Source organism: Bison bison, unplaced genomic scaffold (genome assembly GCF_000754665.1).
Source record: "Bison bison bison isolate TAMUID 2011002044 unplaced genomic scaffold, Bison_UMD1.0 scf7180017864466, whole genome shotgun sequence".
NCBI classification, from domain to species: Eukaryota; Metazoa; Chordata; class Mammalia; order Artiodactyla; family Bovidae; genus Bison; species Bison bison.
The window spans coordinates 2,954,229-2,973,867 of record NW_011495027.1 but is presented as its reverse complement, the minus strand read 5'-3'; the positions used below and the strand labels follow the sequence as shown (position 1 = coordinate 2,973,867).

At 41.1% G+C, this 19,639-nt stretch overlaps 1 protein-coding gene across 2 annotated transcripts in view; it reads left to right on the top strand.

The window, feature by feature from the left end:
* Positions 1-19,639, top strand: part of DDAH1 (dimethylarginine dimethylaminohydrolase 1) — a 157,973-nt gene that overhangs the window by 133,320 nt on the left and 5,014 nt on the right. For both annotated transcript variants that reach the window (XM_010860322.1, XM_010860323.1), the window contains exon 5: positions 18,315-18,458. In XM_010860322.1, the coding sequence (XP_010858624.1) occupies positions 18,315-18,458 (144 nt within the window). The remainder of the gene's footprint in view (positions 1-18,314; positions 18,459-19,639) is intronic.

Sequence of the window (19,639 nt, the reverse complement as noted above, 5' to 3'; positions counted from 1 at the left end):
GGCAGCAGTCAGCGGCTCATCTGAATTTAGAGTCTCTGTCCTTTACCCTTTTCCATTTATTTTTTATTATCTTTATCTACTCACTCTCAAAAGCACATGGAAAAAAATCACTTTAACATTTGTGTGCCCTCTGTCTCCAGCAGGGTCTCATTGTTTCTTGGCTGAATTGAGTTGGCAAAAGACCACAAAAAAAAAAAAAAAATTACCCAGGATGATTTGTGCCTCATGGGCTGAAATCGTACATCACAGAATGGCCTATGTGACACTCTCACCAAGCCAACACCAGTACCCTTGATGTGGAACAGATTAGGAAATGTGTCAGTTGAGCTGGAGGGAGAATGGTTGGGTTTTGGGTTACTGTTTCTCCGTGAACATCACATGTATTAAATGCCTTAGGTGTTGATGAGTATCCTATTGCTTGGCTGAAGGTTAATAAAGCATATGGTAAAACCTAGGCACTAAATTAGAAATGACATTTCAACCCTAAATCATTCTCCAACTTCTAGAGAAAACACGCACACAGATGGATACAATACTGGGATTTAGCCCGTCCTTAGAAACAGTGACATACAAGAGAAGCAAATTAAAAGTAAATATTCTGGGGGAGAGGGATAAATTAGGAGCTTGGGATTAAAATATACACACTACTACTATATGTAAAACAGATAACCAACAAGGACCTACTGAATAACAAAACCACTCCAGTAGTATTCTATCCTTAATAATCAGTTACTATTTCTCCCATTTTAATCTGTTTTTCACTTATGGTCACTGGGGGACCCGGTATTTCTCAAATACTATCTGCCTACAGATGTATAAAACTTCGGAGATAGCTTACAACAAAGCCATTCCCTTTTATCTTTTTCTGGAGTGGGACCAAATTCAAAGCTGTAGCCACATATCCAGAGGGGACTTTTGGTACAGAGTTTCAGAAACAAAACATCTACACCCTGGAAAGTGATGAGTTCAATATAGATTAGCTACCAGTAGTTGTAATATCAATAGTGGTAATAATACATTTTAGGTGTGATGTTCATGTTAATTTAATTTGAAAAGCCTAAGTTAGTGATCTTTCAACTTTAACATACCCAAGAATCACAGAGTGCACATTTGAAATGTGTATCACAGGAATTCCCTGGCAGTCTAGTATTACCACTTGGGCCTTCATTGCTGTGGGCCCAGGTTTGATCCCTGGTTGAGAAAATAAGATCCTGCATGGTATGGCCAAAAAGAAAAACTAATGCATATATATAGAATCCAGAAAAATGGTTCTGTTGAACCTATTTGTAGGGCAGGTATAGAGACACAGACATAGGGAACAGACTTGTAGACACAGCGGAGGAAGGAGAGGGTGGGATGAATTGAGAGAGTAGCATGGACATATATACACGACTATGTGTAAGGTAGATAGCTGGTAGAAAACGCTATATAACACAGGGAGCCCAGCTCAGCACTCTGTGACAACCTAGGGGGTGGGGTTGAGGGGGAGGTTCAAGAGGGAGGGAATCTATATATACTTATAGCTGACTCACACTGATGTACAGTAGAAACCAACACAACATTGTAAAGCAATTATCCTCCAATTAACATAAATAAATAATGACATGCACATCACATTTCTTGGGTTGACCACAAGAAATTCAGCAGCAACCCTGGCATGGAGCCTAGGAACCCCTGCATGACTTGGGTGCAGGTAATCTGTAGACCACACTGTGAGAAGCATGCCTCTGTCTGGAGTTCACCAGACATCCTATATCAGCATTTGAGGGCAGGGGGCGACGATTCATGCCAAAAGTAAATCACTGTGTTGTTGGACAGAAAATGCCCCCTAATATCATTCAGAACAGTGTCTTATAAAATAAAACAACTGGCATAGCACTTCAGAGAAGTAACACTCATGTGATTAAAAAAAAAAAAAAACATGCAGAAACTAGTACAGCCACTATGGAGAACAGTGTGGAGATTCCTTTAACTGGAAATAGAACTGCTATATGACCCAGCAATCCCACTGCTGGGCATACACACTGAGGAAACCAGAATTGAAAAAGACACGTGTACCCCAGTGTTCATTGCAGCACTGTTTAAAATAGCCAGGACATGGAAGCAACTTAGATGTCCATCAGCAGATGAATGGATAAGAAAGCTGTGGTACATATACGCAGTGGAATATTACTCAGCTATAAAAATGAATGTATTTGAGTTAGTTCTAATGAGGTGGATGAAACTGGAGCCTATTATACAGCGTGAAGTAAGTCAGAAAGAGAAACACCAATACAGGATATTAACGCATGTATATGGAGCTTAGAAATGGTACTGACGACCCTATATGCAAGACATTAAAAGAGACACAGATGTAAAGAACAGACTTTTGGACTATGTGGGAGAAGACAAGGGTGGAATGATTTGAGACAATAGCATTGAAAAGTGTATTACCATATGTGAAATAGATGACCGGTGCAAGTTCAATGCATGAAGCAGGGCACTCAAAGCTGGTGCTCTGGGACAACTCAGAGGGCTGGAGTGGGGAGGGAAGTGGGAGCGGGGTTCAGGATGGGGAACACATGCACCCATGAGTGACTCATGTCAATGTATGGCAAAAGCCACCACAATATTGTAAAGTAATTAGCCTCCAATTAAAATAAATCAAGTAAATTTTTTAAAAGTTAAAAAAATCACTGTAGCAAATTTCAAAACATAAAGTTTATGTTTCCATTTTAAGAACAAAAAAATGTGCAGAGCTTCACTAGATTTTTGAAATACAAATACCTATGAAAAGCTAATTTCTTTAAAATACTGTCTTTTTAGGTGAAATGCTTACAGAATAAACAATATCATGAATTCCGTCTAGTTCCTTTTTCTCTGTTGATAATGTTTACATATTAAAATACAACATATCTGCAATAAGTGTTTATTGCTCTAATTCTCTTGGGCTACATAAGGCTCTTAGACTTGAATAGAAAAGCCTGAAGGTCTGAAGTCCTGTGGCTTGACAATGAACAGGATACTAAATTCTTCAAGTAGGAATAGTGGAAAGAGGAAACTTGGGTGGGAAGTGTTGTGTGCTCCCATCCCTGAGCTTGTTAGGAAGAATTTGAAAAGGTGCCCCTGGAGAGAGCACCCACGCTGATTAAAGCTGGAGTTCCAGTGACAAGTATCAGTTGCACAGAAGGATGCAGCACAAGCCCTGGCTAGAAGCTCTTCTTTGCTTCCAGAAGGTTGAGCTCTGAGTGAGTGTGTCTTGCAGGAAATTGCATCAGGAGATTTTAGGAAGATTTTAAGAGTTACTGAAATGGCAAAATGCACTGCTGAAAGATTATTCATCCATTTGTTCAACATTTAACAAATGTGTTGAGCGCCTACTCCATGCCAGGCCCTGCACAGAGAGCCAGTGATGTGTCTTTGCCTCTCTGGAAGCTTCATCCACTCTCCTGAGATGACTTGGTTACCTTAACTCAATTCAATCCAAGCAGTATGTCGATTGCCTAAAGGGGCAGAGGTCAAAATTTACACAGTAGGGATACAAAAATGTATGGCTCTCTGAACCAATTGATGACAGTCAGCTAGTCGCCTTCTCCAACTTCTATGCCACCCTTCCTTCTTATTAATTGAACCTTGAGTTTTAAATGAACATATTGCCACTTGGAACAAAGTCCACCCCCCTCAGCTTTCTTTGTCCTAGGTATAACAATGAGACAAAGCATTGTCCAATGATATGAAATCAGTGGTGCTGGGTATGATATCCAGGAAGCCTGGATTTGAAAGAAAGGAGTTGTGCCCTTCTCCGTACCCAGAAGCTTGAAAAAAATATGTGAAGGCTGGAGCACAAGGCTATTTCATATCACTAGGATAAGGGCTACATAACAGAGCAAAAGCTAGAAGAAGCTCAGCCTGTGGTGACTGTCAAGTCCATACACTGCACTACAACCTCAAAACTTCTTTCACATGACAGAGAAAGAAACTTTTAAAAGTTGTTTAGAGGGGGCAGGTACTTTCTGTCGGAGCCAAATTTAGTTCTCAATGATAAAAGCTGTTTGTCTTCACTAGCCATGAACAGAAAACCCAGGTCAAACTGGCTAAAACTGTGAAAGGAGAATTATTGGTCCCTGTTGTTCTGAAGTAATGTAGACTTTAAGGTAGATTTGATAGGTCTGCTCACTGATGCTGACAAAGAACCAGACTCTGTCTTCCCTTCTACAGATGAGCTTCACTATAAAGCTGGCTCCTCTTCAGGGGAGCACGGTGGTTGCCAGCAGCTCCTGGCTACTTGCCTCCTCACCCCCATTCAGGGAGAGGGACATCAGTTCTCTCAGAAAAGTAAGGAAGTTTCTTTCGATCTTGTCCATTCTTATTGGTTCAAACTGGTCATCTGTTCATCCCTGAACCTCTAATGGAACTGGGGGTGAATTTCTCTGGTGCTACAGTTTCCTGACTGCATCCAGGCACAGTGAAGCACCACAAACAAATTCACAGGAGTACAAGGGTAGAAATAGGAAATGTTCAAAAAGAAAGATACACCTGTCAGACATCATCCACCGTTCTACTATTGTTTGGACCTGACTGCTTAATAAATAAAAGCTTATTTATTTATGATAGAGCTTATTTTTTTGTTTGTTTGTTTTGATTTGTGTTTCACTCTCTTTTCTTGGCCTGAAGGCCCCACGGAAATATTCCTGGGACACTTAGGGGTCCTGTGAACCAAGAGAGGAACCTTTGGCCTAGAGTCTCAGTCCTGCAGTCAGAGGTGGAATTGGCTTCCCCCAGATAATGTGGGCTTCACAGGGAGGTGTGGATATACAAGTGAAAACCCAGGTAACTACTAAGAAAGCAGAGAATGGATGTGTGGGAAGCAACCGCAGTGTCCATAGGCCCTTGGAAGAGCTAAACCCTGCATTCTTAGAGAACTGCCCATGTCTAGGAAAATACAATAAGGCCTTTGGGGTAAAAGGTGAGACCCTTGAAGGCTTGGGATCAGCAGGGGACAATACAGCAAAAGAGAAAGCAAAAATGTCCTTTGTTAGAAACAACAGGAATGCGGAGATAGGGAAAGAGCCTAGAAAAGGGAATGAGGAGACATCTGGACTACAAAGCAGAGTTGTCGCACCTTTGAAGAACACCAGCATTTCATATTCTAAGTGTCTTTATCACTGCAGTACTCCAATCTGCCAAACTTGAGAACAATCTATCACTGTAGGTGAATAGAGCTTTTTCTCCAGGCAGTCAAAGAGAGACTGGGGTCCCAGCTTATGTTGACATCGTTTAAAAGAGGGACAGCGCCTGTATAATAATTTTATTTCTAAAGGGATCTAATCCAGTGGGGCCAGGGATAACATGTGAATATCAGCTACCTCCTTTCCCTTCTCAACCTCTCTCCCCAAATTGGTCAAAGTTATAGAGAGGGCATAGACTAGTGGTTCTCAATCCTGTCTCCATATTATAGTCATCTGGAGGCAGCATTTAAAAAGAAACAGTGACATTTTCTGCTTTAGACCAAGTCAAAAAAAAATCTCTATGATTGGGGCCCAGAAACCTATATATTTTTTTAAAGTTCCCCAGATGATTCTAATGTGTGGCCCAAGTCGAGAACCACTGGCCTAGGACATTCCACAAATCATGGAATGCAATTAGGTTGTACTGGACAACCTACTTTAGATCTTGAAAGGGAAGAGAGACTCCTTAACTTGGGAGTGGAGGAGAAGGCTGGTAAGAGGTTGATTGTTCCTCTTTGTCCCACTTAAATTCTCTCCACCAAACCAAGACCACTAGAAAAGGCCTGGACTGAGTCATGAGAACTAGGGTGTAATCCTAGCTTTGCAGTTCAGTTCACTACCTTTGTGTGATTTTAAGTAAGTCACTTAATTTTTTATCTCTCTGAACCTCCATAAAAGAGAAGTGGGCTTGATGAAATGACATCACTTTCCCAAGTGTTCAAAGTACCTTCTCAACGTTCACGGTCTGACACTGCTGCTGCTGCTGCTGCTAAGTCGCTTCGGTCGTGTCCGACTCTGTGCGACCCCGTAGACGGCAGCCCAGCAGGCTCCCCTGTCCCTGGGATTCTCCAGGCAAGAACACTGGAGTGGCTTGCCACTTCCTCCTCCAGTGCACTAGCAAAGGCCAAATTCAGGAGGAAACCACAATTTCTCTTCCCCATTTCAGAAATGTAAAACAGAGAGCCCACATAAGTAGGTGAGGTGGGGTGGCTGCTTTCTTCATCCGCCATGGTTTGGTTGTCATTTACAGGGGATTTGGGTTTCTTGTACAAGATATGTGTGGATAACAGCTGTTTTCTTAAATACCAATCCATTTCTTTTCAGGGATCCTATTAATTCAGAGGAAGAATAGAAGAGCAAATGCTATATACTTCTTTGGAAGTTTGATTTCTCTTTTTCTGGTTATTTTTCCTCCTATCTCCCATAAGTATCTGCTTTTCTTTTAAAATATGAATAGATTTGATAGCTTTCTTCTTAAAACCGTGGTTTTCAACCAGAGGCAACTTTGTCCTCCCTTTCTCTCAAGGAAACATCCAACAATATCTGGAGATATTTTTGTTATTATGTGGGGGGTGAAGGGGGTGGATGCCACTGATATATAGTGTGTAGAGGCCAAGGATGCTCAACCTCCTGTAATACACAGGACAGCCCCCAAAACAAACAATTATCCAGCCCAAAATGTCGACAGTGCTGAGGTTAAAAAAACCCATCCTAAAACATGAGTGAAATCTGTGAACCTTGTTTCACAGAAATTTCCATTTCTGAGCATATCATAGTTGAGGGGCTTTTATTCCTGATGCGTTTAGCAACTGCAATGACTCCTGAAGATCAAGTAGTTCATGACAACAAGAGAATCCCTCAGAAGCAGGGAATTAAATAGCTATATACAATCTCGGTGGGCTTCCCAGGTGGCACTAGTGGTAAAGAACCCGCCTGCCAAAGCAGGAGACGTAAGAGATGAGGGTTCAATACCTGGGTGGGGAAGATCTCCTGGAGGAGGGCATGGCAACCACTCTGGTATTTTTTCCTGGGAAATCCCATGGACAGAGAAGCCTGGTGGCTACAGTCCGTGGGGTTCCAAAAAACTGGACACGACTGAAGCGACCTAGCACACACGCATGCATACAATCCCAATATTTATTCAATTTTTGTGTAACATTATTTACAGACATTGGAACTGTTTATGGGCAAAAATTAGTAATTGTAAGACAATCACAGAAATTGCCTTCACAAGTACGAAATCTGAAGAGGTTTTTGTTACTGGCCTTTGAGAGTAGACTTTGGGACCCCTAGAAACTGAGATGTTCAGGCTCCTTCACTGACAAATTCAGTGGGAGATAAACAGGTTCTGTTTTGAGTATGTACATGTGTTAAAAATAGTCTGAAGGGCTTCCGTCAAACTTAATAGTAATTTCCCATAAGGAAAGGGAGAAGAGAAAAGACAACGATGGAATAGAGGGGGAGAAAGAGGGTTTCAACTTTTTAAAGTCAGCTTTTGTGAAATATAATTTCCATACAATCAAATTCACAAGCTTTAAATGTACAGTTCAATGGGCTTTGACAAATGTGTACAGTTGCATTAAGTCCAATAGAACTTTTTTCATATTTGACGAGAAACTTGTGTTATGTATTTTTATAACTTGTATTTTCGTTTATAATTTAAAAGCATATTTTTAGAAGAACTGTTTGAAATTATGTAATCATACATCACCTGATTTCTTAAGTAGCTTACAAAGATGGAAGGAATATAGCAAAATAACCTAACTGGAAATGAAAGGGAAAGATGGTGTAAAAGGGGAACAATAATTTAAATTGGAGCCAAGTTTAATAATGTAAACTGTGAATTCTCATTTCCTCTTTACACGTAGACAATTAGACTTTACGTTTCCGATCAGTCATCTTCTCTTGTATGTTTGAAAGCTTCATTGAGTTTGGGCTCCTATTTAGCAAATCCAATTTGCCATCCTTCCTTTTAAGTATTCATGATACCTTATACCATCAGTGTATTTCAAAAGCTCATTGAAAGCTAATCCTCAAATATTGTCTGCCATGAGAAAACAAGAGCTACATGAGCCAAATTTTAAAACTAAAGTTATCCATGGTACTAACAAAGAAGGTGGAGGATGACTTAAAGTAACTTTCTATGAAAGGCCAACGTATGCTGAAATTCAAGAACCAAGTCTTAGAAAACCATGAAGCCCCTTGTATAGGGCAGTGGTTTGCTACAGCCAGCTTACCCAGGCCAACTGTTACATTTTGGGGAATTTTGACAGGTGCTTATTAAACACATCTGTTATAAAAAAATCAAATTGTATAAACTTATGATTAAATAAATTTTGTTCTAAAAAAGGTAATAACTTCCTAATTATATTATTACATTTGACTTAGCCGTGCTCTTACAGTTGTTTACATCCTTTATGTATATGGTAGTGTTATATAACACTGTGGCCATGCACATCCCTTCCCAATGCCATATTCAATAATATCACAATGGTAACTTGAAATTGGCTATGGTGAGAATGTTTGCACCACAGAAATCAGCAAAGCTACAAAACAGGACTTAATTTATCATTTTACTGATTTTCTAGACATAAGATATTGATGGAAAAATTTTTTAAACTTTTAATTTTATATTGGGGTAAATATGCTCAGTCACTAAGTCAAGTCAAACTCTTTGTGACCCCATGGCCTATAGCCCTCCAGGCTCCTCTGCCCATGGAATTCCCAAGCAAGAATACTGGAGCAGGCTTCTGTTTCCTTCTCCAGTGTCGGGCTATAGCCAAATAACAATATGATAGTTTCAAGAGAACAGGGAAGGGACTCAGCCATACATATTCATGTATCCTTTCTCCCCTAAAGCCCCCTCCCATCCAGGGTGCACATAACACTGAGCAGAGTTCCATGTGCTATACAGTAGGTCCTTGTTGGTTACCCATTTTAAATATAGTAGTGTGTACATGTCCATCCCAAATTCTGATGGGAAAAATTTTAATTATGCAGATTAAACTTAAAAGTGTATTATGTGTGTAACCATTACACTGAGGGAAAATGAGGAAATATTCTTCCAGTATTCAAAAGCTACTATGCACTTTAGCAATGAAGTCACTTACATCATTGCCAAACATTGTTTCATCCGTCTTACTATTGTCAACAAAATATCACCCAGCAGCCATTTTGGAATTGTTATGCTGATTTGTCAGTTGCAGCTATTGGTTTGGCCTCAAATGCACAAACTGCAAAAATCAACAGAAGCATTCTGTGAGAATCAATTGGCAATATGAAAATTACAGTCAGAAGCACTGAAGTCTTTATTATTATTTATAGATTATATGCTACCCATCCTTTATAATACAGTAAAATTTATAATAAACTTCTATGGGTATATTAGGCATTTATTTTCCCCCACATTTACCAGCATACTACCACCTGGAGCTGAAGATCTCAGGGCACTGAACATATGCTAAAGACTTGTTTCTTTAGCCTGTACCCAGGCTATGAGTACAGTTTTGTAGAGCAATTAGAAGTCCTAAAGGTGATTTTCTTCACACTGTTCCAGAAAAGAAACAAAAAAGAATGCTCTTTCATGTGTACAGACTCTCCTCTAACCCCAAGCAACTCTTTCATAAATGGCCAAGCACACCAGGTCGAGGATTTTGAATATCTCAAAGCAAAACAATCACAATTATTGCATAAAAAAATGTAAATGGGTACCTGATGAGATAACCCAGGAATCACTTGCTCATACGTAGACTAAGCATTAATCCACCAGTGGTGGGGTCCGAGTCAACAGCGCTGGACATGGGCATCATTACAAAGTGTGCATGTTTGGCCATTTCTCATCTCTCATCTTCGAGCTTGCCCCTCTGCTGCTCTAGAGGTGATAATGCCTCTTCACCCACTGTCCTTTTCTATTCCTGAAGGCTTTTCTCTTCCTTTATCTGCTTAAAAAATAGAGTAGCTATCTCTGAGGAAACCAACCTTTGTAGTCTAATAGCAAACTCAGACAACTTCAGGGGTCAGACATTCTCTGTCCAAAATGCACTTAAATGCAAACTTTTAAAAATATGTGCATGTCAAATAAACTATATCTACAGGAAAAATTAGCCCACAGACTGTCAGTTAGTGAGCTCTGAGTCTAATCTTTCAAGGGCAATTTGCAAAGGTGGCAGATTGATGTGACCACAAAATGGTGGGCATTTGGAAGCTGACTTACCTGGATCTGAATCCTGGATTTCTGTCTTCGTGTGTGACCTTGGACAAATTACTGAATTTGTCTGAACCTTGGCTTTCTTATCTGTAAAATGAATTGTTGAAGAGAGGAGTGAAAATAGATGAACCATCAATAATTAGAAGATAGCTCAATAAACACTTCAATTATTTCTTGTTATTGAATGACCCAAGGGAAACTGAAAGATCATCCAGTTCCCAGTACCCAGGGAAGTTAATTTTTGATGATGAGATTTTGGGAGCTGAATTTAGGGTGTAGGTATCTGGTGAAGCAAAGCCAGGGCATGACCTCAGTAGTCAAGTAGGCAGCTGTCTACTGTACTTATTCAAGACTTAAGGATAAGACTGTGGGGGATTTGCATCTGCTACATAGCTAATCATAGAGAAGCATGGCAGGGGGAAGAAGGGAGGGAAGAATGCCAGACTTTGCATTTGGGAAGGGATGCTCTGGTCTGATTTTTTTCCTCTCAACCCCTTGAGTCAAAAATTTAAATCAGGGCTGTAACTCACCCAGAGAATTGCTAGTTGTTCCTTCTGCCCCTACTCTGCTCCTCAGCCCTCCACAGAGTTCAGAGTGGTCTTATAAGAGTTGGGAGGGGTGGCGGAGCGGGTGCGGGTCCCAGCCTTCCATAGAAACCATTGTGTTTAAGGATTCCTTCCAGAAATAGTTTTTGTGACTTGTGGTTGTAGTTTGAATAACAGAAGAAATCTTTCCTCCACATTTTCATGTGGCCCATATGATCTGAGTAAAAGCAGCAGCTCCAAACATGAGATAATTTATGGAGGAAATGTCAGCTAGCTTGGAAGGAAATATTTGGCATTGAAGGTTTGCCCAGATTTAACTAAAAAGAACCATGTAACTTCATTCTTAGGATCTATACAACCCATCAATTCAGAGAGGTTGTTTAAAAGGCAGCCTCACTCGGGTTGTGTTCATTTTGAGCTGATCCATGGAAACACTATTAAAAAATGAAAACATGATATCAATTCTAGAATGTCATTCATAGCTATCTGACTGAGCCTTAAAAGGACTGCCAGGACTTGATGCCTGGCATATTGTCAAATTCTCAATAAACTCTTGACGGATAGGTGGGTAAATAAATATATGAATTATTTTAGATATCCAGGAGCAATGAAAAGTGTGCTTGACATCATATACTGTATATCTCAATAGAATCTATAATGAGTTGTTTTATTGAGTTGGTTTCACTTTGATCTGTTAAGACAAATACATATGTATGCTTCATAGGAAGATCCGGTATGAGCAAGCCAAGAATGTGTTCTGTTTCCTAAACATCTTTAAACACCTTCTATACAACTTTGCTTCGGTATTTGACCAATGCGGCCTACATTGTTCTGTAAAACAACATAACCTGGGAATTTTTTCAAAATAAGTGATGTAGTACCAAGAAAGCATGAGTAACAAGTGAGAGAATGAAATTGCCTTCCAGACCTGTGGATGAGAAAATTCCCAGAAATGTTGGGAACTGCCGGAAATGCCTAGTTGTTAATGCAACTAGCCATGCAAATTATCTTGGGCTGGAAGCCAGACATTTCCCACTCTGTTTTGTGACAGCTCCCCTCTGGGGAACAATGTGGGTTCCTTCGAATGAGCAGCTGTGTAACAGACCACCAGGACGTGGCCAATTTCCTCTCAGGGCTGCATGCCTTCTTCGTTAAGGAGATGCCTGTGTCACAAGTGACACTGACTTTCATTTTACTGCTAGTTTACCCTTGACCTAGCTTAAATTATAGATTATCATCTTCTGAAGGCAGAATCCATGGCCAGGTTAGCTTGGCATCTTGTCTAGGTTCCCACCTTCCACTGCCATCGTGCCAGGCCTGAAGGGGGAGCTCTAGGAAGACAGTGGAATTGGATGGAATGCCAGTTGCATCCTGTCCTGAGTAGCTCAGTTGGTAAAAACTACACCTGCAATGCAGGAGACCCGGTTTTGATTCCTGGGTCGGGAAGATCCCCTGGAGAAGCAATAGGCTACCCACTCCAGTATTCCTGGGCTGCCCTGGTGGCTCAGCTGGTAAAGCATCTGCCTGCAATGCGGGAGACCTGGGTTTGATTCCTGGGTCGAGAAGATCCCCTGGAGCAGGGCATGGCAACCCACTCCAGTATTGTTGTCTAGAATCCCCACGGACAGAAGAACTTGGCGGGCTCCAGTCCATGGGGTGGCAAAGAGTCAGACATGACTGAGCATCTAAGCATAGCACAGCACACATAGTGAGTGGAATAACTCCTTTGGGAAATGGCAGAAGTCAGAAAAGAAGTTCAGAACAGCAATTTAGCCTCTCAGATCTTCCCCCGAAGCCCTGTAGAAATCCTGTGTGTTGCCTGGAACCCGGGGCCTCTGGGGACCTTGTAGCGTGTACACGGTGTAGGGGCTTTCTCCTTTTCATCCTGGCTCCCAGGGCAGCAAGAAGCAGGAAGTACAGTCCCTGGGGTTAAAAGAACACTTTACACACAGCTTGGAGCAATACACCTCCTCCACCCCTTTTTAGGAAAAAATGTTGGGACATAGAACAAAACAGCCCAACAGCCACGTTCTCGGGATATTTGAAATGATGCTCATCTTTTAACAAAGGCTGCCGTGCATCCACAAAGAGGAAGCAAAACCTCTTTCTCTGCCTCATGGTGGCTCCATCATTGAGCCCGTCGAGGTGATGCCCTGCGAGCACATCCTCACATCCTCACAGTGCCATTCCAGCACAACAGGGGAAAGATGCTAGAGAGACACACAATCTCCTGAATCTTCTTCTGTGTATTCCCCTCTGGATGGCAAGTGCCCTGCGTTCTGTATATACATACATCTCCTGAACCCAGCTATAAATAAATGTAAGCTGTCTTATTCAGACAATAACAACACATAAGAAAAAAGAAAATAATCACTAACAGGAAAAGAAAAACCTGTTCTTTGTCCCAAAAGATGGAAACCCTTTGTGTTTAGAATAAGTATCTTTAGCTTTTTCATGGAAGAAATGTAATTTTTTGTTTATTATCTATAGTTACCACTTCCTAAATCCTTTTAATTTAGAAAGACTATGCCTGACAGAGCTTTTGTAATTTTTCTTCCATAGTTAACCAGAACTACTTACTGCTCCAAACGGGGTCTGTTCTATTATTAAAAGTCATTTCTTTTGGCATATTTTTAAACCTGTCTTAAAATGATAACCAGGGGGCCTTGACAAATTAACTGCAAAGCTTCTCCTAAGGTGGCTTCAGAGGTTTCATTTAGATATTTATTTTAAGAGTATCTCTCAATAGAATTTATCAGTGAATTACTTTATGTATTCCCAGCATTAAAGTATTTCCCCACTAAGAGCAGTATAATTCCTCTTCTCATAGTGATGAAAAAAAGTGAAACTATCCTCAAACAATGTTAGGTTGGGTACTGACCTTATGTCAGTAATTTTAGGAATGTTCCCACCAGAAGTTATAAATCATACATATAAGACCCGGAAGAGAGAGAAACATTAAAGAGTAAGGGAAAACAGCTATTAGAATTTCACATAAACACCGTTAACTGAAGAACAATAAGGCAAGCACATAGGAAGCAGGGGTGGTATTGTTCAAACTAGAAGGTTGAGGGGGGTGAGGTGGGGTGGATAGGAGGGAGCATGGTGAGAGCTGAAGGCCGGGTAAACAAACCACACCAGGAAAGGAAATATTCTGTCTCCAATCCTCCAGAGAAACTGGGCTCTTCTGAGGTAGGCATAACCTTGGAGATTCTAGTTTGTTCCTTCATGGTTAAACAAGAAGTCAGCACTGATAACATCCTTGATAACACTTCCTCTGGAATGTACAACATTCCATATTTCTGCTTCATAGTCACCCCCGGACAGCATGAGTCAGACTGAGAGGTGGGGAATTTGCCAGGCTGCTCGTGGGACCATTGAAGTTATACTCAGGACTGTGAGGTATGGACTTGCTATGCTTCTTTCTCTTTCAGCTCATCTTGTACTAAGAGCCATAGGTGATTTCTTTACCTCAAAACAGACTATCTTAAGAGTGGGGTTAAAGAGCAAAGTTTGCTACAATGGTAGATGGGACTGCAGACTGGACACCTGAACCCTGTTTGTCTGATCAGATTAGTCGCTCAGTTGTGTCTGACTCTTTGCGACCCCAGGAATCGCAGCATGCCAGGCCTCCCTGTCCATCACCAACTCCCGGAGTTCACTCAGACCCACATCCATCGAGTCAGTGATGCCATCCAGCCATCTCATCCTCTGTCGTCCCCTTCTCCTCCTGCGCCTAATCCCTCCCAACATCAGAGTCTTTTCCAATGAGTCAACTCTTCGCATGAGGTGGCCAAAGTACTGGAGTTTCAGCTTTAGCATCATTCCTTCCAAAGAAATCCCAGGGCTGATCTCCTTCAGAATGGACTGGTTGGATCTCCTTGCAGTCCAAGGGACTCTCAAGAGTCTTCTCCAACACCACAGTTCAAAAGCATCAGTTCTTCGGTGCTCAGCCTTCTTCACAGTCCAACTCTCACATCCATACATGACCACAGGAAAAACCATACCCTTGACTAGACAAACCTTTGTTGGCAAAGTAATGTCTCTGCTTTTGAATATGCTATCTAGTTTGGTCATAACTTTCCTTCCAAGGAGTAAGCGTCTTTTAATTTCATGGCTTCAGTCACCATCCGTAGTGATTTTGGAGCCCAGAAAAATAAAGTCTGACACTGTTTCCACTGTTTCCCCATCTATTTTCCATAAAGTGATGGGACCGGATGCCATGATCTTCGTTTTCTGAATGTTGAGCTTTAAGCCAACTTTTTCACTCTCCACTTTCACTTTCATCAAGAGGCTTTTTAATTCCTCTTCACTTTCTGCCAGAAGGGTGGTGTCATCTGCATATCTGAGGTGATTGATATTTCTCCTGGCAGTCTTGATTCCAGCTTGTGTTTCTTCCAGCCCAGCATTTCTCATGATGTACTCTGCATATAGGTTAAATAAACAGGGTGACAATATACAGCCTTGATGTACTCCTTTTCCTATTTGGAACCAGTCTGTTGTTCCATGTCCAGTTCTAACTGTTGCTTCCTGACCTGCATACAAATTTCTCAAGAGGCAGATCAGGTGGTCTGGTGTTCCTATCTCTTTCATACTAGTAGCTAATTAAGGGATTAATACAGTGCCTATTATATTCATTATCTTCATTTATCTTTCATAAGAAATGTGTGGAAGACCATTATTATCCCAATTTTATAGATGAGGAGTCTGCAGTACACGGGGTCACAAACAGTCGGACACAACTGAGCATCTGAACAACAATAGATGAGGAAACTAAGAAGTGAGAAAAAAAAAAGAGCTTGAATTTCTATAGCTCACAAAGGGGAGAACTGAGACTCAAACCCAGGTCTTATTCCAGAGTTCATGGTCTTAATATGTCCCTTCCCACACAATGATAAAGGGAAGCTACTATTACTGTGTTTTGAAAGCAGCCAGAAGAAAGTCTGCATAAGATATAATTAAATGGCAATTCATAGGAGAACAGAGTTACTTGGGTCTGGATTTTTTTCTCTTAAACAAGCCTCTTCGTATTATTTTGCAGCATATCCATTTCAAAAAGAGAGCTAAGTTGAATATATTGATAATTTGCTTACAATAGTTCTTAATTGTCCATGTATTGAATGGCTGCTGCTGCTGTGCTGTTCTCAGTCATGTCTGACTCTTTGCAACCCCATGGACTGTAACCTGCCAGGATCCTCTGTCCATAAGATTTTCCAGGTAAGAATACTAAAGTGGATTGCCATTTCCTCCTTCAGGGGATCCTCCCAACCCAGGGATCAAACCAGATTCTCTTTCATCTCCTGCGTTGGCAGGCAGATTCTTTACCACTGAGCCACCTGGGAAGCGGAGAAGGGAATGGCAAGCCACTCCAGTACTCTTGCCTAGAAAATCCCACGGACAGAGGGGCCTGGTAGGCTGCAGTCCATGGGGTCGTGAAGATTTGGACATGACTGAGCGACTTCACTTTCACTTTTCACTTTCATGCTTTGGAGAAGGAAATGACAACCCACTCCAGTGTTCTTGCCTGGAGAATCCCAGGGACAGGGGAGCCTAGTGGGCTGCTGTCTATGGGGTCGCACAGAGTCGGACACGACTGAAGCAACTTAAAAGCAGCAGCAGCAGCACCTGAGAAGCCCATATGTATTGAATAGGTCTAAGGTTTCTCAGTCTAGGTGTTAAAGAAGAGCCCACCCTACTGGTGGGTGATTCATCCTATGGGTCTATCCCCTCAGGGAACAATTTAAATTGAAAAGTGCAAGAGAGATGTCCAGTCAAGTCCAAACTGTACCATGCCATAATAAGATTACACATGAAAAGAGAATAAATAGTACCATGATTAATGGTACCATGATCAGTTTTTACCATACATAAAAAGTACCAAATAAGTGAAAAATAAATGATATAGATTTTGCTGCAGCTCTGGAGGTTAAGAAAGAGAGCAAAGTGAGATGATTAATAAATTAAGTTTTAAGGTGCACAAATCTGGGTTTAAATCTACCTGCATGAGCTTGGTCAAGTTTTTTGACCTAAGTCCATTTTCTTGATCTGTAAAATGGGAATTTGGGGATTCAAGAATACATATAAAACTGTTAGCATGGTGCTCTGTTTGTTCTTATTGTAATAAATTGTCTATTTGTCGGACAGTCTCCTCCAGTAGGCTGTGACCTCTTCAAAAACTGGATATTTTCCTATTTATCTTTGCGTCTCTGAGCCTTTGATATAGTGCTTAAGTTCATCCCCACTCCTGATGTTTCCTTCTCTGTGAAGGATATTCCATATTACTTCTGGTTTCTGTCTGCCCCTGACATAGTCCCCACTAGGAAAAGAGAATGATTTAAACTGATGGTGAGTCAAGAAGACCTTACCATCTATACTCTTCACATCCTCTTGGGAATGAAGTTTCTGCAGGGAGCTTGGTGTCTCTTCTGCTCTTTCCCAACATAAATCTGACTGTCCAGTGGCTCTGTGATTGAACATGCAAGAGACCTAACTCTGGGTTCTAGTAATATGAGGTCCCTTTCCACCCAGATATTGAGGGGTAAAGGAAGACCTAGCTGGAAATGTAGATTAGAACCAGACAATGAAAAGATCTTGTTATACCTTCATGGCATGACATTTTGGCAGATTCTTTCAAACATATAGATAATGATAAAGAATGGAAAGAAGCTACATGAGTAAGCCCAAAATAATACTTGTTTTCACTTTTGATGTTTGGGTATTTTTGGCGTTATGGGGTGGGGTAGGGGGGTAGGGGAACTTGTTATTGGCATTTTTGTTTTAATTTGTTGAGGGGCTAAAGATGAGATACCAATATTTTTAATTCTTTGTAGAATTCATCTGTCTTATTTTTAAGTTGTTTTATACTAGGGTACTAATAAACCCGTCACTTGATGAAGAGACTTGCTAAGTCGGTTTTTCTTCAAGTGTGGTCCAGGGACCATCTCCCTCAGAATTACCCAGAGGCCCCTCAGAATACAAATTTCTGTTCCTCACCTCAAATCTGTCAAACCAGAATCCCTAGGAGTGAGACCTTGGAATATGATTTTAACGTTCACCTCCCACAGGGGATTTTTATGCTCATTATATTAAGGATAGCACCTGCTAACAGACAAGTTAATTCAATTTATTAATAAATGCACCTAGAAGAAGAAATTATGTTTGTGCGTGAATATGTGCAGTATTGCTAATCAGTTAACTGACTGTTCTGATTGTTGCTATAGTCCTTTTCCCTATAGACCAGAGCAGTCCTGCTAACTCAGCCAAGGATATCATCAAAACCCCAGCGGGGCCTTTTGTCTGTGTGTTTTTCTGATAGATCTTATGAACAAAAACTAGAAAAAATAATCATTTTAAAACCCTTAAAAACACTTTTAAAAGGACCCTTACAATTCTTCCAAAGAATCATAGTTACATCTGGTTTTCCTTTTCTGGTTTTAAGTGACGAGGCAATGGACAAACTTCAACACAGAGGAGCATGCTCAGGTGTAGGTTGCAAGCTTTTATCCTGCCACACTGCCCGCCTGTTGGCCGATGTGGAAGACGCTCTGCTTAGGCCTGCTTTGTATCTCTTTATAGATCATGCAACAGATGAGTGATCATCGCTACGACAAACTCACAGTGCCTGATGACACGGCCGCAAACTGCATATACCTGAATATCCCCAGCAAAGGCCACGTCTTGCTGCACCGAACCCCAGAAGAGTACCCAGAGAGTGCAAAGGTAATAAAACGTCCTTCCTGCCACAGTAGCTGGGGAGATCTCCTCAAAGCCTTCCTGCCTAAGGATTTTTTTCACGATCAAGTGACAGATAACAGGGGCTTCCTTTCCCCCTAAACACATCATTAGGAAAGCCCAAAGGATAACATAATTTAGGGCCAAAGGAAAGTTTATTTAGCTCGCTCCTCTCATTAGTGTCATTGGTCAGTAATACATGCAGAGTAATTGAGATGATCATGCCTGGTATTCAGAGCCTTTCAAACGAGTATTGGGTCTCCCGAGTCTGTGTTCCAGATCTGATTAAATGCACTTCCTGACACTCACATGCTCATCAAGCATAGAGACCTACATAGGTCACCTGTGTCATTATTTCTGACAAATCTAAGCTTCCCCTCATCAGAGGGTCATTTATTCCTTAAGGCAGAGAAGTAGGAATGACCCAAAGAGAAGAGTACTCATTGTCAGGGCTGCAGAAAAGCAGGGGATACACATCCTAGGCAGCAAAGTCTTGAAAGGAGAGAGCAGGAAGAAATATAAAATATTACACACTCGGAACCAGCCGGCTGGGCCCTACAAGTATCCCTTCATTTGTGTTCTAAACAGGGAATTGCCTCCTCGGTATGGAATTCTTTCCTGGTCTGAGAGAAAGACTGGTCTTCCCAGCCTTTCAGAGCACTCTGCCAGTCTTACCTGTATACTTTAGTAATTTCAATTTAATCATACCAAACAGATCCAAGGGTGCTCATCCATCGATCCTTCAAGGGTTCATATCCTTTTTAGGCTTTTCAGCATCATCTCTGCCCAAAGGAACAAGATATCTATACGAAGCATTACAGAAGAGCCTTAATAGCCATTGATCTCTCTTTTTTTATATGCATGTACCTTAGGTTTAAAATTTTTATAAAAGTTTTGCTACCTTTTAAAAATTCAGAGACACGTGTACCCCAATGTTCATCGCAGCACTGTTTGTAATAGCCAGGACGTAGAAGCAACCTAGACGTCCATCAGCAGATGAATGGATAAGAAAGCTGTGGTACATATACACAATGGAGTATTACTCAGCCATTAAAAAGAATACATTTGAATCAGTTCTAATGAGGTGGATGAAACTGGAGCCTATTATACAGAGTGAAGTAAGCCAAAAAGAAAAACACCAATACAATATACTAACACATATATATGGA